Raw genomic sequence first — 23,672 nt, 5'->3', positions numbered from 1 at the left:
TACTTCCCTAGCATGTGCAAGGCCCTGGGTTCACTCCCATACACTTTTGTCAGAATTACTCAGCACAGCCTACTAGCTTCAAAATCATTTATCAAAAGTAGCACTTTTGGAGGCTGGTTTTGCGGCTCAGTGGTAGAGCACTCGCCTAGCACATGTGAGGCCCTGAGTTTGATCGTCAGCACCACATTAAAATAAAGGTATTGTGTCCAACTACAACTAAAAAATATTTTTTAAAAATAATAATAATGATAAAGTAGCACTTTTCAAACTTCTAGGTATGACCTAAGTCCAAAGATCAAGTAAGTACACACACACACAAATACATACATATATACACATTTAGGGTTGTAACAGAAAATGACATGATCAAAAAAAGTTTCAAGTCTACTTATCTAAAACCAGTCTGAAACCTGTGTGTCAACAAAAGCAACACTCAATCAGGCAGCAACTGCTCCTACATTTTGACAGGCAGACTTAAGAATGACCTTTACAACATAAGCTGTCATTGGTAAGCTTTCAACAGACAAGAAGCCCATTACTTAATTTGGATGTTACCAAATAAACTGCTGAGGTACAATAATACATATAGGTGTGTATATATATATATAGGATGCATACGCATAAATAAAATGGGCATCTAAGTGAGGAGGAAAATAATAATGCTGATCTCACAAAATATAGGAACCAAAGAGACCTAAGTTAAAACTATTTCCTACCTCTACTACTCTATATAGAAACAGTACCATGATCCAGTTCTTTCTCTACATACTAAGCACAGGCTGCTAATGGCCTTTCATTCTCTGAGGCAAAGGCAAAGGAACTTGGTTCTTCTGAGGTATATAAATAGCAGAATGCTCAGCTCTACTCAGCAAAGAAGTTCTTATCTTATGTGCTCAGCAGGCTTAACACTGCAGAACTACTGAAGGGCTATTGAAGGCCAACCCTGACCACTGTTTATCTACTCATAGAAGCACTCGCTTTAAGGAAAAAAAAAAAAAGGCAAAGTGTGGTGACAATGGTCATTAATATGAGGTTGATTTCTATTCTACTATCTTAAGGCATCTACCAGAGCTTGAATTTTATTACTAAATGGTTAAAAGAAAAGAAAAAAAGAAAGATTGAAAGAAAACATACTGCTTGTAATAATACTGTTCAAACTCAAGAGGCACTGGGTTTTACAAAATTGAAGACACATCCATGGCTACAAGGAGGCCCAGTTCAATGGGAAACAAAAACCTCTCTGCTAACTCCATACTCCAACAAGAAGACTCAATCAAGATGCTAAGAGGCTTTTGAACTTCATCTGATGCCAATTAAACAGGCATTATCCTAAATATTAAAAGCGCCTTTATCCATATCAGAAGAGATGGGTGGTGCTTACATTCACATAACATGAGCTGTATAGGTGAAACCTTATTTATTTCAATGGCTTACAAAATATTTTAAAATAAAAATATACAACAAAACGAAAAACACAATAACAATTAGTCACTTAAAAAGTACACTAAATTGAAAGAATAAAGAAATCATTACCTCATAAAGGCTGCAGAGCCTTCAAACCACCTAATGAAAAGTGTTTGGCCTCAAATAAACAACGCCTGAAACAGAGGACCTCACCCAGATCACCACTGCCCTCAACCCTGTGCCTTAAGAAAACCAGTGACCCTGAAAACAACCATGACTACTATATTAAAAGTTCTTCAACAACAGGAACTAATATTTATTCTTCTTTCATCATAAACAAAGCATAAGGCTTGTGTAATGGCAGAGTTTTGTGGGTGGTGGTTTTTTCCGGGGTGGGGGTGGGGGTGGTGTACCAGGGATTGAACTCAGGAACACTGAACCACTGAGCCACATCCCCAGCCCTATTTTGTATTTTATTTAGAGACAGGTTTCATTGAGTTGCTTAGTGTCTTGCCATCGCTGGGGCTGGCTGTGAACTCATGATCCTCCTCTGAACTCCCAGCCTCCTGAGCCACTGGGATTACAGGTGTGTGCCACCACACCTGGCTAAAGGCAGAGCTTTAATCAATGACTGGTGAATGAATGTCCAATGTAAAACCTCCACATAGACTTACCTGCTCTTACTCCCCGATACTGAGGGGTGGCAAACATGTCCCACTGGGAGACAATGATGGCTGCAATGCCCAGCACACAGATGACAATCAAGTAGATGAAGCAAGGTTGTGGGTTACAGTAGAAAGAATAATAAAGCCAAGGAACAAAACTTCCCATAATTAGAAGAGCAATACCAGAATAATCCAGTCTAGAATTAAAAAAAAAATATTTAATGCTAAAAATTACTGTCTGTTATAGGTCCCAATTAATCCCCCATAACATGAGCTATCAACAACTGAAGGCAAGTTGCTTGCTTTAATTTAAAAAAAAAAAAATTCTCATCAGATGGTATCAAGAACGGATATCTTCTCCTAACCTTACACTGACTCTAAATCACTGATCAAACTATGGACGGTACAGATACTTACTTAGAGAAGAGCCGGGAGACCCCTTCTGAGTGGCAGTACACTGTGTGGAAGAGCCATGAAAACGAAAGGCAGAGAATGGCTCCCAAGAAAAATAACCCAAAGACCACCTTCTCTTGCAGAGGGGCTACAAAAGAGATATTTGGGCGAAACATATAAAAGATCCCCAGGCACAGGAAGAATACACAACCTAGGAAAAAAATGAAGGAGACGAAGAAAATATTATTCTTCTGAAGAGACAGTGTTCTACACTAATTCTGCTTATAATCTTTCTCAGCAGCAATGATACCTGTATCGAAAGTTCCATAAATTTTTTCCAAGTTCATCCAAAATTTACTTTAAATACTGTTGATATCATATAAAATTTAGTTTCACAAATTGGGCATTACAGAACATAATAACTTAATCTAACAGCATAATCCAAAAGGAAATCAGATAATGCTGTTACTTCTTAGAATTGGCATGAAATTTCATTTATGAAATTTTTGGTATATACATACAGCCCAGCTATGAAAGGTCCTTTTTGTTTTCACTGTGAATTCCAACACCTCCAAATCCTGACAGGAAATAATAGCTTTCCTATACCAATAGCTGTCAAGAAGCACCATGCTGCTTCTCTGGTCCTTACAGGATGGTCCAGTAGGGACAGCAAAGTACCTACTCAGGGCATTTCATAACCAGTTCTTGAACTGTTCTCCACAGCAAGATACCATGCTCTTACTGCTTAGACCACTTACCACAAAGAAGGTCAGATATTTAGAAGTCAAACATTTGCTAAGTGATCCTATTTTATCGTTTTAACCTAAAAATTACTTCTGACTTAGATATCTCCAACAGATTTAATCGGATTTTTTTCTTTCTCTAGTTTACTTTCACTATTCTTGTAGGCAAGAACTCAGAGGCACAGCAGAAATCAAATGTGTGATGAGAAATGCAAGTCAAATGGAGTAAAGCCAGAAACTATATTATTACATTAATGATAATGTATAACTACCATCATTAATTCCAAAACAGATGGGAAAAGGATACACTCATACATTGTTAGTGGGACAGCAAATTGGTGCAACCATTCTGTTAAGCAGTATGAAGATTCCTCAAAACACTAGGAATGGAACCACCATTTGACTCAGTTATACCATATCTTGATATATATATCCAAAGGACTTAAAATCAGCATACCACAGTGATGCAGCCACATCAATGTTTATAGCAACTCAATTCAGAGTAGCTAAGCTGTGGAACCAACCTAGGTGCCTTTCAACAGAAGAATGGATAAAGGTATTGTGGTATATATACACAAAAGAACATTACTCAGCCTTAAAGCATAATGACTTCGTGACATTCAATGGATGGACTTGGAGACTATTATGCTAAGCGAAATAAGCCAGTCCCCCAAATGTTCTCTGATAGGTGGCAGCTAACCCACAACAACTGGTGGGGGGTGGGGAGAACAGAAGTTCATTGGATTAGACAAAGAGGAATAAAGGCAAGGGAGGGAGGATAAAAAAGACAGTGGAAAGAATCTGGTGTAACTTTCCTAAGTACATGTATGAATACACCACAGTGAATCACAACATTGTGTACATCCACAAGACTAGGATCCTAATTAGATAAGATATATTCCATGTTTATATATCAAAACAGATTCTGCTATCATGTATAACTAAAAAGAAAAATAAAATGTTATTACTATATGTATTTAAAAAACACTTGTTATATATATTCCAAAACAGAAGTCCTGTACCTGCTGTCATTCCCAACTCTCTAGCCCCCCTCAACCCTACCCTAGATAACCATTAATCTACTTTCTGCTTCTATGGATTTGCCCACTCTGGACATTTCATGTACATGGAATCATAAAATTATGTGGCCTTTGGTGGCTGGTTTCATTTACTTAGCAAATGTTTACAGGGCTCACTCTTGTAATATAATCTGTGTTTCATCCCTTTTTTAAGGTCAAAAAAAAATTCCACTGTATTATACACCACATTTTGTTTATCAGCTGGTAGATATCTGAGTTGCTTCTACTTTTTAGCTGTCATGAATCATGATGCTATCAACTTCATGTACATGTTTTTCTGTCAATGTGATTTTAATACTTAGGAGTGCAATGTCTGGTAACTGTCTTTAACTTTTTGAAGAACCAACAAACTATTTTCCATAGGGCTGCCCCATTTTACATCTTACTGGCAATATACAAATGTTCCAATCTCTCCATATTCCCCATCAAACTTATATTGCATTTCTTCTTTTTTTTTAAACCAGGGATTTGAACTCAAGGGTGCTTAACCACTCAGCTACATCCCTAGCCCTTTTTTATCCTCCTGCCTCAGCCTCCGAAGCCACTGGGATTATTTTTCTTTTTCTCAATTACAGCTATCCTGGTAGGAGTGAACCAGTCCCTCAACTCATTTCTCAATACATCTGATTTGTATGTCTTTATAAAAATGATGTCTCTCTTGAGTTTTACCAATAAAGACAAACTGACTGTTACCTTAACAGTTCTTTACTAGACTCTTACCAGACATGATTTGCAAATATTTTCTCCCACTCTGAGGGTTGTCTTTTTACTTTTTCCTCTCCAAACTGAGGACTGAACTATGCCCAGAGGCACTATGCCCCTGAATTATATCTCCATAACTGTTTTGTTCTTGTTGTTTTTAAGAAAGGGTCTTTCTAAATTACCAAGGCTGGCCTTAAGCTTGAATCCTTCTGCTTCAGCCTCCCAATTGATCGGGATTAACAGTTATATGCAACCAGGTCCAACTTCTTTTCACTTTCTTAATCATGTTCTTTGACATAAACCAATTTTTTATTTTGATGAAGTTTAAATTATCTGGTTTTTTTCTTCCTCTGTGCTTTGTCAATGCTAAGAAATTTGTCTAATCCAAGGTCACAAAGATTTATATCTATGTTTTTCCCCAAGTTTTATAGTTTTAGCTCTGTGTTTAGGTCTTTGTTCATTTTTATTTATGGTGTGAGGTTAGGGTCCAACTTATTTTATACATGGCTATTTAGCTATCCTAGCAACATCTGCTGAAGACTATTCTTCACCCGCCTCCCCGACCTTACGTTTAATATACAATCATGATGGGGAAAACATTATATTTCATTTTCTACTTTAAGCCAAATTAAATTTAATAGTGAATAAGTAATGACTGAAAAATCACCTTCATCTCTACTTATTGAAAAATACTGATAATGTTCTAAAGATCTAGGAGAGAATAATGTGACTTAGTTGTAATAAAATCACAGTATGCCTCTGGACATAGTTCAATCCTCAGTGACAATACATTTTTAAGTTCTATCCTTACCCTCAAATACAAGATTATCAAGTGAATCACTAATTCATCTACCACTGATATTTCATACCTAAGAGATGTGTCCAGATGTTGCCTGTCTCAGTGTGTATTCTGAAAATGCTCTTAAAACAGGCCCGAAAAGAGGGCATAGGAGGCCGATGTCCATGTAAAAGGAAGTCATTATCCTTGAGCCAGTCTGGAAGCACATCATGAGGGATTACTCGCCATCGACCTTCCCATACCTGGAAGAAGAGTTATTGAACATCTTTGTGATTTTAGTTGTCCTATTAGCAACAACAGTCCCAAACAACTGTCTCTTTTACCGCATTGTTGTACGATGGAAAAAAAATAGTTTTTAAAAAGGCAAATATATGCAAAATGTATAATGTCATATCCTGAATTCTTAAGACTGACAAATTTCTTTTTCATTAGGAAAAGGAAGGAGTAAAGAAAAATTATACAACATGCCCTAAAACAGCTTTACTTCAGTCCGAGTGAAGAACGGATGAGGAGTCTAAAGTCCCACCCATAAAGACCTTCCTTCATCCCTCATAACAGACTTCTGAAAAATTCCTGTGACATTAAATATGACTTTTTATATTTATCTGTTGGGAAAAAAAGAATTGTATAGAATTATGCTTTTGTGCCTTTTGCTAAACTCTCCCCTGGCCCCCACTTCCCTTTACTCTTTCTTCTCTCTCCACCATATCAAATATGATGAAGTAGAAAAGAATCAGAGCACAGGGGTCAGAAAATCTTGGGTCTCGAGTATTGACTAAATTATATGGGCTTTTTAATCAATTATAAAATCTCCAAACTTCACTTTCCTCATTTATATATTGAGGAAAACAGTGTTTCACCACATAAGAAGGAAATCATGAGGATCAAACAAAAATGATACAAAAACTTCATAAATAAATTAGCAACCCCTAGTCCTTAATTATCCCTAGAAGCTATTACCTGTTTAAGAATTAGTGACTAGTCCCCCTTGCTCCTGCTAGAGAGACAGCAAAGAAGCTCCACTTTAACTGCCCTTCAATTCCCACTGCCCCCCTTTTCTTCCTTTTCCTGTTGTCCCTCTCCCTGACAGAGGGATGGAGTCATTCCTCCTTAGAATGTCTATCAATTTCTGTAGTTGTTTCTTTACAGTGTCTCTCAGGTCACAGAGCTCATACCACAACGATCACTTATCCAGAACTAAGTTGCTTCTGCTAGCCAGAAAGATGTAATGAAAATGCCAGGCATGTGGTTTACCTTACAGTTAATGTGGGCTCAGCAGTGCTTCCAGATTACTACCCTAAAGCAAGAATCCAGACTACAAATGAGCAGAGCTCACCTCCAAAGACTACCACTTCTTATCTCTGGGGGTCTTGTACAAAACAACATAGCTAAGCCACAGAAAGTTGGCTTTCCTTCTCTCTACTATGCAGAAAGATTTCACCCAGCCACTGTGCCCACAGCCGTTTCCTATACTCTGCTCTTACCTCCTTATTAAGACCTACAAAAGAACTGACTATGCAACACCTCCTCTGACTCCAAAGAAAATGAGAACTGCCAACTTAAGAACAAATATGACCCTCCTTTTTCTTTTTAAATACACACACACACACACACACACACACATATTTTAGTTGGGTTCAATTCTTAGTACGATAGATAGATAGATAGATAGATAGATAGATAGATAGATAGATAGATAGAGGTCTATTTCAAATTCACAGGCTCAAGTGATCTTCCCGACTTGGCCTCCCAAGAAGCTGAGATGATAGGCACCACCACACTTTGCTCTCCCCCAGATATTTTCAATCCACAGCTGGTTGAATCCATGGACATGAAACCCATGGATAAAGAGGGTTGGCTGCATTACCACTTGTAAAAGTGGCTGTATTATGAGATCTTCCACAGGAAGAGACAAAGATCAAGACACTGAATTTTTAATATCTATTTTGAACTTGGCAAAAATAATTATTGTAAACATTAACCTTACAAAATTTTGCTGCTTATTTTAGTTTCACCAAATTTTATTTTATATTGTTTATTAGTCACATATGCATTTAATGCCAGTGATTTGTCCCATTGTTTCTAATATTCTAGTGGTCCAAACACTGAGCCAAAGAGCAATACTACTTCCTTAATTATACTTTATTTGGTGACATATTTAACAGATACTATATACCCTCACTCTCAACTTAAAATCATATACTGCCAACACAAATAGGCAACCTTTACTCCCTGGGATAAAACAATAGACAAAAGATTTATTTATAAGCTTGACAACGATACTGCCTCTATCAAACATCTCAGCCATGGTCCACTGGGTTTATACTTGACCCTAAAACATACATGCATATACACACCAATTTTTTTCCACTACCCATGGCACACCTCCTATTCCCACACAAACCTGGCTATGCTGGTAAAATAGCAAAAATCAAAGTCTTCAAAAAGAGATCAGATCAAACTTGGAAACTTTAAAGACAAAATTACTTACTTCCCCCAAAAGGGAAGGTAACACCAGCAAAGCCAAAGCACACCTCATTTTAAACTGTCTCTGTTTACTTGCTTCCAGTTCAAGAAACAGAATCTTACTGTCGGTAGACATGGCCAGTTTTCAAGCCTGGTCAGTTGCCCTGCCACAGCAAGGTACAGTAACACTGGAACACCATGTAACAGGATGCCTCCTGACTGTTCTCACAAACAGATTGGTAGAAGATAAGGGAATGGAAATAGTTTTTATACCCAAACATTTTTCTTCAGTAACTCATATGTAGCATGCAAATGCCCATCCTATCTATTCTCCCATTAGCTATTAAATTTTTAAGTTTTATTTGCTTTATCCTTTGTTCAGTTCAGAAAGAGAACAAATGGCAGTTAAGTATCCCAACTGGTCTATAAATATTAAAACTCCCCAATGGCTAAGACACTAACTATATGACTTGAAGAGATTTCTTCACATCAGAATCATTTTTTGAAAAACAAAATGTATCTATTTTATTTCTTTGTGTTAATTCTCCTGAGACAGTGATCACAATGAATTTATTATTTTATTTGGCTTTTTCTGTCATCAGTTTTTACACACTGACTAAAATGTGCAGGGTTCTATGAGACCTACAAATGTTTATATTTACCCTCACCCCCGCCCCAGCACTTAGTCTGGAAGGGTTATCTATGTTAAAATCATAACATTCTCTTCTCATCCCTAGCCCAATATATAGTATTCTAAGTCAACCGGTCTCAATTATTTTCAACATCATTGTGAATGCAGGAAAAACTAAATTTAGTTTTCAGAATCTAATCTAATCTGCCTGTAATCCCAGTGGCTCAGGAGGCCAGGACAGGAGGATCAAAAACTCAAAGCCAGCCTCAGCAATTTAGCAAGGCCCTAAGCAACTTAGTGAGACCTTGTCTCAGTATAAAAAATTTTTAAAGGGCTGGGATGTGGCTCACTGGTAAAGCATCCCTGGGTTCAATCCCCAGTGTCTACCTCCAACCCCCCAAAAAGTTGTGGTTTCAGGGAAGGGAAAATAGGGGAGCCAGAGATTGAAATGGAGTAAATTAAATTCCATGACTTTGTCAAAATGAACCCAACTATTATTATATACAATTATAATGCACTAATAAAAGAAAAAAGTTGTGGTTCTTAAAACCCATGAAAAGTTACACTTCATAAAATTTTCTCTCTGAATAGTTAAAAGTTCTCTTTAAATGTTTAATAAGTGGATTTATACATACATACCCATACACCTGCCAAGGTCCTTACTGATTAATCAAGTACCTATTCATTCACCAGTGTCCCTATTTCTCTAAGGAAGCAACCGCAATTCTAGCTACCATTTTAGGGAAACAAAACAAAATTATTCCTAACAGAGTCAGCCAATGGATTGAAAGAAAGGCCGCAGAGACAGAAAATATACCAGCTGAAAACTGGAAAATTTCAATCTCAAAAGTAGTCTGATTGCCCATCAAATCCCTAGAAAGAAAAATAGGTTTCCTATCCTAACAGCAGAGTACATTTATTTTAATACAGCATTTGAATATCTACTACTTCCAACTTGGTTTAATCTTATCTAATCAACAAGACCTTTACTTTGCTAAACTCTTATCAGGAAAAGTTTGTTTCCCAAATGGATATTCTAGTTTTATCAGAACTTTTATCAAGGCTGCTATAGGCAAACAAATGCATTATGCCTTGAACAGGGTTAAAGTTAAGAAACAGCCTCCAATCCTTATCTTACCAGAGATTTTTTCCAAAGTAAACCAAAGGTCAAAGTACTACCCCCTTTGTTTTTTTGGTTTTTTTTTTTTGGGGGGGGGGTTGGTAAAGAGCATAGAAAATGATAAGAAACCACAATCTTACCTTACAAACAAACTCTTCCATTCTTTCCATAGCATGATGGGCTTGCAAAAGAGGGGACATGCCCATAAACCCTTCATCCTCCTGAGAAGTGTCATCATTGCACTCTTGTTCCTCAGAGCTCTGCAAGGCAATCACAGGAAAAAAAAGTAAACAAGAGACTTAAGAGCTAAATGGCACAACACAGTTTGCTTGTCAAATTAAGATAAAAAAATTTAAGAACAGTAAGTAAAGTTAGTTTATTATAGCATCATCAGTACTAAAAATAAACAGTATTGGGGCTAGGATTGTGGCTCAGTGGCAGAGCACTTGCCTCGCACGAATGAGGCACTGGGTTCAATTCTAAGCACCACATGAAAATAAATAAATAAATAATGGGCTGGGGTTGTGGCTCAGTGGTAGAACGCTCGCCTAGCATGTTCGAGGCCCTGGGTTCGATCCCCTGCACCACATAATAACAAATGAAGGTTCTATGTCCAACTACAACTAAAAAATAAATATTAACAAATATTTAAAAATAAATAAAATGAAGGTATTTGTCCATCTACAACTAAAAAAAAATATTAAAAAAAAAGAACAGCATCAAATTTTCTGACAGATAAGTGAACTTATCTACTACATCATCATCCCTGTTTGTTTCAGTATCAAATTCTTGGAGATTTACTGGATTCTTTTTTGGTTTTAAGATTTTCACAAACCACATAATATTATACTAAGAAGAAAATCAAGACTCCCACCTGGTATATCTAAAATAAGTAGTGGGCACTCTAACACTCAGCTACAATCCCAAATGCCAAATAAATGCCCAAAACAGAGGAAAGGGCTCCATATAGGTTATCAAACTTAATTCTCATAACCATCTTTTTATTACTTAAGTATTCTTATCCCCATTTAACATATAACCTTAGTCAGGCACAGTGGCATACACCTGTAATCTGAGAGACTGCCCCCCCCCCTCAGGTATGAGGATCATGAATTCAAAGCCAGCCTCAGCAATTTAGGAAGGCCATAAGTAATTTAGGGAGATCCTGTCTCAAGATAAAAGAGGATTTAGCTGAAAGGTAAAGAGCCCCAGGGTTCAATCCCCAGTACCTCTCCTCCCCTCCAAAACACAAACCATGCATAAGAACATTAGAGAAAGAGGTTAAATAAGTTGTCCAAGGTTAAAGCTAGTCAAGTAGAAAAGTTAAAAAAAAAAATCCAAAACCCCAGTGTCTTTCCACATTCTAAAGAAAATTTTGTCCAGGAACATGGAGCAAAAAGTAACAATCTAATAACGATTTAAATCACTAAAATGAAGATTTCTGTTTCTAGACCAAGCTTATAGTTTAGATAGAACAATAAAAAGGGAAATGGACAAAAAAGTCAGGCGACTTCTAACCACAAATATGAAGGGTTTTTATTAGAAGTCACTCAAATTTTCTAAGCCTAAAGTTTCTCACTGATATAGCCTCCTACATTTCTCAAATTCTGATACTATAATTCAATGAATAATGATAGTGTAAGAACTGGAATTCCATATCTAACCAAAGATTCTGCTAGATAAACAGTGCTGCTAACATGATTACATGAAGAAAGTTGGGGTGGGGGGTGCACCTGGGGTTGTAGTTCAGTGGTAGAGTACTTTCCTAGTATGTATGAGGCACTGGGTTCAATTCTCACCACCACATAAGTTTATTTATACACATACACACACACACACACACACATATACACACACAAAAGTTTATTTATACACACACACACACACACACACACACACATATACACACACACAAATCCATTGGCAATTAAGAAAAGAAGAAAATTATCTTCTATCCCTGATCAGAAAACTATTAAGAATAAAAACACACAGAAGCAATAGGGAATCTACCACAGCACTCGAATTTGAACCTATTTTTTTTAAAAAAAGATTTTATTCCTTTCTTCACTTTGTAAAATATTAGCTTGAGGCTATTACATAGCATGTTAGATTTACACGCCCAAACACGCCCAAACTATGACTTTAGGAAAAGAGTATATTCTCTAATAAAACACACACGGTCTTTGATTACCTAAAATGTGCCCAACTATCCTTTATACTTCCTGTTTTAAATGCTTCCCTAACTTCCTTTCACCTGGTATTTCTCAACCTTTCTTTCATTACCACTTCCCCCACCCCAGGAACATTTTTAGATTGTTTCCCCCTATCCTATTCCCATGACACTTTAAACACAAACACATATCTGTACATGGTAGTCCTGTGGAGGACTAAATTCCTTGTAATATTTAATAGTTTTTCACTCTTCCTCGGACCAAGGACCAATTTTCAGACAATGCACACCCTACCTAACCCATAGGAACTGTCTCCTCTTCTAAATTTCCTCAGCACGTATAAGTCTGTGTCTTTCACTGGCCAATTAATGAGTATCTATCTAATTAGACTCTTTTTTTTGTTGTTAACTTCTACTATTTTATTTAACATTGGATAAAATTTTACTTTTTTAGACCAAAATTAGGTCTAGGTGTCTGCTTGTCTTCTTCCCCATATATGGTGGTTTAATTAATGAATGCTTTAAAGAGTGTGCCTAATTAAATGTAAAATGAAGTTCCATTAAAACATGAATTATATGAAAATAGGCAACAGCCTGAAATAATCAGACTAATTTTAAAATATAAAATTATATAATATATAAAATAGCTCAAATATGTATGCGTATTCAACATGTATAACAAACAAGGATTCGATTTTTATTGCCATACAAGTAAATTGTATCAGCAGTTTCAAAGCCATAAATAAACCAGGCACAATTTGGTGTTCCTGTAATCCCAGCTACTGGAGTGTGTGAGACAAGAGGATTGCAAATTCGAGGCTAACCTCAGCAATTTAGTGAGACCTTATCTTGAAATTTAAAAAAAGACTGAGGATGTGGATCAGTTGTAGAGTACCCCTGGGTTCAATTTACAGTACCAAAACAAAACTAAAGTATAAATGAGCACATAAGATACAATCATAGTTCAATGTTTCCCTTATTTGTAAAATCTGGTGAGACTGCAAAGAGTCTGAAATGTCAGTGGGACTGCTTAAACTTAGTAATTCTGAGATCAAGATATGTGCAATTGGATCAACAGAGGATTACTGATAGGAAAAAATAAACTAGCCTCACTGGCAAGAGAAAGAACAATTCACACACACAATCTTCCCTTACAGACTTGGATGAAGAAAACTTGCAGATTGGGCACTTGGGGGCAGAAGGAACCAAAATTGAACTCAGGGGCACTCGACCACTGAGACACATCCCCAGGCCTATTTTTGACAAGGTCTCACTGAGTTGCTTGGCGCCTCACTTTTTGCTGAGGCTGGCTTTGAACTCACAATCCTCCTCTCTCAGCCTCCTGAGCCTCTGGGATTACAGGTGTGCACATCACTCTGGGCTGTTCTGAGCACCTTTTTAAATAGGTACTCTCTACAAAGAGAGATTGATTAATAGATCAACCAAAGTGATAGGAAGAGAAGAGGAATCATGACATTACTACTAAGGAAGAAACAACTTTTGTGTCCTTAGTGGTGCTAATAAATTTTTGTTGAAAGTAAATAAAATTATATTAAGAATGCAGGATGTATTATCTGGGATGAACACTGTTTATTAAGAAAGTTTTAGCCAGGCATAATGGCACTTGCCTGTAATTCCAGTGGCCCCAGAAGCTGAAGTATCACAAGTTTGAGGCTAGCCTCAGCCACTTAGCAAAGCAAAAAGCAATTTACAGAGAACCTGTCTTAAAATAAAAAGGGATTGAGGATGTAGCTCGTGGTTAAGTGCCTCTGGGTTTAATTCCCAGTAATCCCCTGTCAAAAAGCATAAAATGACTTGCAATAATGGATTAAGAGTGAATTTAGCCCAGACTGTAATCCTAGCAACTTGGGAGACTGAAGAAAGAGGATCCGCAGGTTCAAGGCCAGTCTCACCAACTAAGCAAGAACCCATCTAAAAAGAAAAAAGAAAAAGGGCTGAGGATGTAGCTCAGTGACAAAGCATCCCTGGGTTAAACAGGAAGGAAGGCTGGCAGGCAAGCATCTAGTGGGGAGAGTCCAGGACACTGTTAAACATCCTACAATGTACAGGATGGAGAGCTCCCTGCAATAAAAAACTATCCGGTCAAAAAGTCAACAGTAGTTGAGAATCCCTAATCTGAAAGAGAGTTCTATATACCATGAATTATATATGCCACAGCACAACATTATGTGTTCACATCAGAAAAAAAAAAAAAAAGTATTGCATTTGTTCAACATATTTAGAAAGTATTCATTAAGCAGTTACTGTGTTAAAGATAAAATGACCCTGAGGTTAAATGATCTGTTTAAAGTCAGACACTTAGAAAATAACAGAATTTTATGTTTAAATTCATGTCCATATATGCAATTCCAGTTTTCGCACCATTTCCTAGCTATGAAACTGCCCAATTGGATGGGCAGAGGGTAACTAATATTTGACCAACACACACAGGCAGGCCTTGCTTGCTTGGTATTTTAGTGTAGGATAGTAAAATTAATCAATCGTGAGGGGGAAAAGAACAAAAAACATGTAAAGCACTCTTAATAATCAATGAAAAACTACTATCTCATGACCTTAAAAAGTTTTGCCAGAACTTGAAAAACTGTCAGTTTCAAATCTACAAGGTAATGGAAAAAAAAATAAATAAAACTATTTATGGGTGTTCTATAAAAATTATCAGGAATGGGCTGGGGATGTGGCTCAAGTGGTAACGCGCTGGGTTCGATCCTCAGCACCATAAAATAAAATAAAAAAGATGCTGTGTCCACCGAAAACAGAAAAATAAATATTAAAAAATTCTCTCTTCTCTCTCTTAAAAAAATTATCAGGAATAGTTTGAACAATGCTTGCCTTCTCATATAATTTATGATTTTAAGTAAACATCTTTTCTACCCCTTGGCAAACTGTCACACTCCTTTCTAGGTTTAGGTAATTTTACTATTTGCACTTTCAAGGCACAAAATATCTTCAGAGATTTCTTTAATGTGACTTGTTTTTGCCAGCAAACATTTTACTCATTTACGTTGGCAAGCTTGCCTTCATGAAATTCTTCTGTCTGCTTATCTAGATTTCTAAAATGACTGCCAAGTCAACATTCCCACAGGCCCCTAGATGTTCTGTAGCTCCATTATGTTTGATTTAACTTCCTTCTCAGTATTATCACTTTGACTTCTGTACTTCACTTTTACATTTGTGGGCCATTCCCTCCTTTTACTATTCATTTTTGTTTATGAAGCCATTTGAGTTTATTATTGAGAGACAAGGAAGCAATACTACTTTGTTATCTGTGCAGTCACTGCATTTTCAGATATGTAATAACCAGTCAATGACAGACTTGGAAAGAAGTGACATGATTGGTATCTGATCAGGATGTGTACCTATTACCTGCACAGCAACCTGCAGATTGAAAATCCAACTGAAAAGTTTTGTATTGTATGCAGCTATTCATATTAAATATACCATGATAACTGAAAGTTGAACCATGCTGACGAGCCAAACCATAACAGAAACTCATGCATATTAAAACTTTGCAAAGCACGGGCTGCCTATATGCATGCATGTTCTTCTTTCATCTATTACAACTGCACTTTCTATTCCTAATCATACTTCTACAAAAGCTAATCCGAATTCAACAGAATGCCAATCTGTGTCAAGAATAAGAATTTACCCATGAATTATATTTCTAAGCTGTAACTATGCTTATCAGTATTTTTATCAATAAATGTTACCAATGATTATATCTCTAGTGGTCCTATGTATGAAATAAAACTGGATGGGGCTGGGGATGTGGCTCAAGTGGTAGCGCGCTCGCCTGGCATGCGTGCGGCCCGGGTTCAATCCTCAGCACCACATACCAACAAAGATGTTGTGTCCGCCGAGAACTAAAAAATAAATATTAAAATCTCTCTCTCTCTCTCTCTCTCTCTCTCTCTCTCTCTCTCTTTAAAAAAAAATAAAACTGGTGATCAGACATAAACGTTTCAATAAAGACAAAGTTTCACACATTCCAACATGTCAGCAAAATTTCATAATTTTTATAAGAGAATGTTTCTTTTTGGGGGGCAGGGGGATACCAGAAATTGAACTCAAGGGGCACTCAACCACTGAGCCACATCCCCAGCCCTATTTTGATTTTATTTAGAAACAGGGTCTTACTGAGTTGCTTAGTGCCTCACTTTTGCTTTGGACTCTCAATCTTCCTGACTCAGCCTCCCAATGGGCATCTCGAAGAAGTCAATGCTGACTTACCATATATAGACATTTTAATATTTAATATTTCCCCTCCTACATTCAATGAAGTCCATCTGTGAAAAGATCTGACTCTGATGATTCATACAAAGTACAACTTTAAATAATAATTTTCTAGAGTATGTTTACTACCAAAGTTTGATGGAACTGTCCAATTTAAAAAAAAAATCATACAGAGAACCATACTGATTAAAGAAGAAAGGTTTTCAAGATAAAAAAAAAAATCATACAGAGAACCATACTGATAAAGAAGAAAGGTCTTCAAGTTGGGTTGGGGATGTGGCTCAGTGATTGAGTGCCCCTGGAGTTCAATTTCTGGTATCCCCCTGCCCCCAAAAAAGAAACATTCTCTTATAAAAATTCTGAAATTTTGCTGACATGTTGGAATGTGTGAAACTTTGTCTTTATTGAAATGTTTATGTCTGATCACCAGTTTTATATTGTTTTATTTCATACATTGGACCACTAGAGATATAATCATTGGTAACATTTATTGATTAAAAAAAATCAAGCAGATAAATGCTCAATAGGTACTTACAAACCTATTGAGCATTTATCTGTTTGAGCCCAACTCAGTTTAACAAATATTAAATGAATAGCCAGGTGTGGTTGTGCACACCTGTAATCTTAGCAACTTGGGAGGCCTTAGGCAGGAGGACCACAAGTTCAACATTAACCTGGGCAATTTAGAGAAACTCTGTCTCCAAAAGGGCGGGGGGGAGATAAAATGTAGCCTTTACCTTCCATAGGGCTCATTCTAAAAAGAAGCTGAATTAGCTATGTAAATGGCTATCAGAGAAATAAGATATAGCTAGTTTGAAGACAGAAAAAGCAAAAGTACCACTTGAGAAAGAAGCTTCAGATGCAATGGGAGGAACAGCGAAACATAAATGATGTACTAAAACACTAGCTGAAGTTAGTACACAGTGTCACAACCATACTACCATCCATTACCCACAATTAAAAGAAAAGGGTCATGAAATAAAATACACAGGAATAGGGAAAGCACATCTTTGATTAAAATTTGTGTGCCTTTATAGACATTACTGAGAACTGAGACCCTCTATGTTATGAAGACTAAAATCTAAGGTCCCTATGTTAGTATAACTTTATTATTTGTTTCAGAAGATTCTTACTTCAGAAAGTAAGGGTGCAAACCTGTAAATAACTTCACAATTAGCTTAAGGAATATCTTAAAAATTCATTTAACTGAATAATAAACTGCTCAACCAGATCCTTAGGACAATAAATTGTTCAACTGGGCAAATCTGGTTACTTATCAAACAAATCAAGATCTAAGTAGACTTCTTCATAAAAATAAAATTATAAGAGTCTATTTACAAGTTAGCTTTCCCTTAATAAACTAAAATACAGTGGTACTCCTTAATTTGATTAAAGTGAATCAGTTTAATGGAATAAATTCTAGGCTAAATAAATAAAAAGTAGTTCCTAATATCCCGATTTATGAAGAAGAATCTGAAACAGAGGAAAAGTAGGACAACCATAAAAGCTGATCTCTTTATTCAACCTAATACCTTGAAAATTCAAAGATGTGGGGGGAAAGCCATAAAATTGTAGATCAAGGCAACCTAGTTTGAAATTTCTCTTGTATTCCTGTCTCAATGCTTACAAAATGCTTCTATAACTTAAACAAACATAGTTAAAAGAGTATAGGCTTTAGGGTCAAAGGCCCAGAGACACTGGCCTACTCACTTCAACCAATACACAACATTATACATTTCAAAAACAATTTCAGAAGATGGAAGAATACAGGACCAGAAACCAAAAGATCTAGATTGTATACCCTAAGTGATGAAACTTACTGTATCCTCCACTGTGTAACATTGATTCTTCATTCCAGGGACACTGAATTCTTTTCAGGATCAGAAAAATGCCAGTATATATGCACCAGTATATACTCAATAAATGTTAGCTCTCAATACTATTCCCTAAAAGCATCATACTATTTCTTGCATTTCAGCCTTTGCATCCACTGTTCTTCTCTCTGTCTAGAATGCCCTTCAGTCCTTTTTCCTAGCTACCTCTGAAACTCATGTTTCATCTCTTCTAATTCCCACTTGCAGCTGGAGTTGCTACCATAGCATCCTATGCATGCAGTCACAATGCACTCACCACAAATGTATTATTTATCTTTCTCTCCAACTATACTGTAAGCTACGTATGGGTAGAAATCATGTCTTATCTTTGTTTTTTTTTTTTTTTTTTTAAGGGGGGAGGGAGAGAGAGAGAGAGAGAGAATTTTTAATATTTATTTATTTATTTTTTTTTTAGTTCTCGGCGGACACAACATCTTTGTTGGTATGTGGTGCTGAGGATCGAACCCGGGCCGCACGCATGCCAGGCAAGCGCGCTACCACTTGAGCCACATCCCCAGCCCCATGTCTTATCTTTGTATGCCCAAAGTGCCGTCACATGCTGAGGGCCATTGCCAAGTAGGAATGAGGCATCGAAATTTCCTTGCCAGCGTACCCCATGTTGCTTAGAGGACATTCGCTGGGACATTGCATGTATGCTTTAGTAAGGTGACCTTGCTCAAGGACCAGGGCGGATCCTGGTTTAGAGCTGATCAGGTTTTAGGGAGTATCCCGTCCTTGGGTTTAGGGAAGTTCCAGGTTTAAGGTGTACCCTGCAGGGGAACAGGGCGTATCCTGCTGCCTCAGGCACGCCGGATCCTACAGTTCCCGTTGTGTTCTCGTGAGATTAAGAAAGTATTAGAAAAGAAAGCCTCGTGGAGTAGGTGAATTGGGCGGCAGCAGAACTGGGATTTCCCCAGAATGTGTATAGAGGCCGGTGTGAGTTCGGGAATAAAGAATTGCTGTTTGAATCTACAAGGTGTGAGTGGCTCGTGATTCTGTGCCCAGCCAAGACTACGGCAGTCACATGGTAGAGAAACTAAAAACATCTGAAGAACAATTAAAGGCACACATGCCCAATGTCTTCTGGGCTCCTTCCCACTCTGACACTCTAGGAATCAAGTGGGTACTTGAAAGCAAGCCAATACTATTTAATAAACATTAAGACATCAGAAGAAAAGGCTGGTGGGGGAGAAGTTAAGTTAAATTAGCTCAATCTAAAACAGTGAAAAGTCCAATTGACTTAGAAATCACCTTTGTGGAAGAACTGTTGGGGGTGGATCAGGCTATATGTGCAGGATGTGTTTACCAATTTTATCAGCGGAGTACCCTTACAAAGGAAGAACAGGACAACAATTATTTATTGTTCACTAACTACATGCCAGACACTCTGATAGGTGCATTTTGCAAATTAAACCCTCACAATAATTTTCTGAGTATATCCATTCCCATTTTGTAATACGGAAGTCTAGATCGAGCATGGTAAATAAAGAAACAGAAGCTAAGAGAAGTTACACAGCTCTAAGTAGTACCTTGAATCTCCATCTAATGACATTATCTTGAATAATCACTTCAATAACTATACAAGTCTATTAGGCTCATTAAATACTGTGTTTGAACTGAGTATCTCATAATACAGTAGTAGATACTATTATTTTTCAAATACAAGTAGGTACTATAGTGATTTACAAAAAACAAACTGACTTACATGAACATTTCAAATTCAAAGACAATTTCTATCATATGGTTATTCAAACTTTTAAAATGTGACTATTATAAAGAGGTCTGTTATTGTTTTTAATATTTAAAAGGGACATGGGATCATAATCCTGACTCAATAATTCCACTCCTGGGTATGTAGCTAACAGAAATGCATATATATATAGAGAGAGAGCGCAAATAAACAAAAAAATAGAATGTTCATAGCAATTGTATTTATAATAGCCCCAAGCTGGAAACAACACAGACTGCCTTCAACAATAGTATAAGTAAATAAAATGTTGTATAGTAACACAATGAAATACCATGAAGCAATAAAACACAAGATAAATATTGAAAACATGATTCTAAGACAAAGAAACTAGACATACATATCTGGAATGATTACAGTAATATAAAGTACAAAAACAAGAAAATTAATCTATGACATTATGGTTACCTCTGGAGGAAGGAAATACACAGTCATTATTAAGGGGACTTCTAGGAGTACAGATTTACATACTTGTGTCCAGTTTATAAAAAATGTCTAAAACTTTATATCTGTATACACATTGCACTTCTATAAGGTTTTTGTTGTTTTTCCTTTATAAGGGTTCTCTTAATCAAAAAGGCTGGGTAACAATACTGTAAAAGCAATCAGGGATTCAAATTCAGGACTCTGAAGACTGAACCTTGCTTTTTTCCCCCGCTTTGAGATTTATCTACTGGTATACAGAAATGGCTTCACTAAACAAAACTCAATAAAAAGTATGAAAAAACCCATTAAATAGGACTGCTTAAGCAAAGATACCTAATAAGACTGATTTCTGGGGGGAAAATCTCATCTTCTTTCCTCTAACCAAAAAAAAAAAAAAAGGAAGGAAGGAAAGAAAGAAGTATTAAAACTATTGTGAAAAAGACCACAGAAATTGAGAATGAGAAAAATCTTAGGTACCTATTACCTAGTTCAACATCTCATTTTAATGTAAAGCAAATGCAGGACACAGAAATGAAAATTGGTACTAACTTTTAAATATTAGTAAGCATAAGCATCTTTGTTACTTATCTCTCTGTCTGTGTCTGTGTCTCTCCCCACCCCCTCTATTCAGTAGGTCTGGAATAATATTGTGGCAATTTGTATTTATTTTTTTTTCAAATGAGCAGTCTTAATAAATTCACTGATTTAAACCTAGTGATAAATAAACACTACATAAGAAGATACATCATTCTGCAATGTTTATGACTATCCTAAATCTTATTTTATTAATTCAGAATTTCACTTAACTTCTTAAAGAAAAAAGACACCCTGATTGCCTTGCAATTACACTTTTATCTGTCAAATACATGATTGGTATTTGACACAGTGAGCCTGAGGGCTCTGTTGAAAGAAGACTAAATAATCTACTTAGCTTCTATATTTTAAAACAGAGCAGGAAAAAAAATGCTCAAAAATGATGCAAAAAAAATTTTTAAAAAGAAAATGAGGCAAAATTGTTCTAAACGTGAAATACTGCACTATGGTACATATCAATTTATTTTCAAAATAAAGAGAAAACTCATTAAAAAGAACACACCTGAGAAGCAAAATTATATTGGTCTAACAGAAAACACACATGAAACAATTCTGCGCAGAAAAAAAAATCAAGTGCTGAATCTAACCTGTGGGATCAACTCAGGGGCAGGGTTTGGAATTCAGAAACATTAAGTTAATCTGGTGTCAATTTTCTTAAAGGCAGCTTTGTTTAGCAGAAAGAGAAGTCAGAAGACTTAGCACAGGCTCTCATTTAAGCATGGGACCTTCAGCAAATGACTCAAACCTTCCTGAATCTTACTTTTATACTTTTTCAAAAAGAGATTTTATTTGTTCTTCCTATTTCAGAATGCAGTTTTGAGAAGTTAATGAGAAAACGTCTGTAAAAAGTACTATCTACAAACTAAGGGCATTATTAGAATTATCAAGAAAGATATACACACTACTGCTAATGGTTTAGATACTTCAACTTCGAAAGTGAAAATAACGAGAAATAAATTTTTCTCCAAAAACAAATATCAATATATGGAACTCTTCAAATCACTTGGAGATATTAAGTCAATATTTTGCCTTAATCTCAGTCTCAAAATTAAATAGTATTCTGTTAACTACTCCTTCTTTTCTTGCTCCCATGTTTACTAATACAACTGAACCTGAAACTGGCAGCAATAGCCAGTACTTTACACAAATTGACTAGAAAAAAATGTTTAAAAAATAAAAAACTTCTTATATGTAAATTAAAGGACTTATCACTGACAGTAATTATCTTATTTATTCTTTAAGGGATTTACAGATTGTGTATTTTCCACTTCTCACTTTAGCCATGCACCAAGAATCACTATATACCTAGTAACTACAAAGGTACCTGATCCAGAGTAGATCAAAAGGGCCATGTGGTTTCACCTTGTAGGCCACACACAGCACAATTTTAAGATGGGCTGTTTACACAGATTACAATTTGTTGACAAATTTCAGCCTGGGCCTGAAAATTACATTACTACAATACTTCTATTACTAAAATGTTTAAGAATTCTAGATATATAACATGCTCCTGAGGTATACATCAGGCTTATCAATCTCAGCACTACTGGTATTATTAGCTAGATAATTCTTTGTTGTGGGAGCTATGTACTGTAGAATATTTAGCAGCACTCCTGAGACCTCTACTCACTAAATAAAAGTAGCACAATCCCATTGTTATAACAATCAAAATGTCTCCAGACCCTGCCAAATGTCTTCTGTGTATGACAACTGCTCCAAATTATCCAACACTGGACTATGTTAAAAATAACCTATATCTCAGTTGCTTTATTTATTAATGGGCTCTAGGTCCCTTAAACTTTTTCTTTTTCTCATCTCTAACACACAGGGTTCAACATACCACAGTACAGTCACTTTAACTAGACACAGTATTTTATAATCTGAAGAAACCATTGGATATATAACTGCTTTTGTTTTATAACCCAAAGCTCATTATTAAAATTCTAGTCAATCAATATAAACAACCATAAGCATAATCTAACAAAAATGAAAATAAATCCTCACATCAAAATATCATTATATAAGATATTACATAGCATTTTTACTCTTTTGCAGAGAAACTAATGTAGCTTTATAAAGTAATAATCTGAAACTTGATAAACAGAAGATCTTCCATCTTTCAGCCCAGCGGCAGAGCGCTCGCCTCGCAAGTGAGAGACCCTGGGTTCGATCCTCAGCACCACAAAAAAATAAACAAAATAAAGATATTGTGTCCATGTATAACTAAAAAAAAATTTTTTTTAAAGAAAATAAAAAACAATCTATCAGATTCATCACTGAGAATTAATTAATACTCTAAGTACAATAACCTAACCTGTATAAAGATCCTGGAATGGAAAACTGACAGATTTTATAATATGGTCCTCACATATTATGGTTCTCACATAGAGCATGAGGAATATAGAGAGAGTACGTTGTATATCTAGAATTCTTAAACTTTTTTAGTAATAGAAGTACTGTAGCAATGTAATATACTTCTCTCCACAGAGGAATATTCCCCATCTTTGAACCTGGCCACTTAACTGCTTTGTCCAATAGAATATTAATAGATAAACATATACCACATATGAGCAGAAACTTTAAACGCAAATGGGTAATCTGACTTGGT

The 23,672-nt window shown here is 36.2% G+C and overlaps 1 protein-coding gene across 2 annotated transcripts in view; it reads right to left on the bottom strand.

The window, feature by feature from the left end:
- ADIPOR2 (adiponectin receptor 2) overlaps nucleotides 1-23,672 on the bottom strand; it is an 84,055-nt gene that overhangs the window by 5,723 nt on the left and 54,660 nt on the right. For both annotated transcript variants that reach the window (XM_081311946.1, XM_081311945.1), the window contains exons 3-6: nucleotides 10,143-10,262; nucleotides 5,856-6,027; nucleotides 2,487-2,673; nucleotides 2,079-2,266 (exon numbers count right to left, since the gene is read on the bottom strand). In XM_081311946.1, the coding sequence (XP_081168072.1) occupies nucleotides 2,079-2,266; nucleotides 2,487-2,673; nucleotides 5,856-6,027; nucleotides 10,143-10,262 (667 nt within the window). The remainder of the gene's footprint in view (nucleotides 1-2,078; nucleotides 2,267-2,486; nucleotides 2,674-5,855; nucleotides 6,028-10,142; nucleotides 10,263-23,672) is intronic.

Source organism: Spermophilus citellus (assembly GCF_964194105.1).
Source record: "Spermophilus citellus genome assembly, chromosome: 10".
Classification (NCBI taxonomy): domain Eukaryota; kingdom Metazoa; phylum Chordata; class Mammalia; order Rodentia; family Sciuridae; genus Spermophilus; species Spermophilus citellus.
This window is presented reverse-complemented; position numbering and strand designations above follow the sequence as displayed.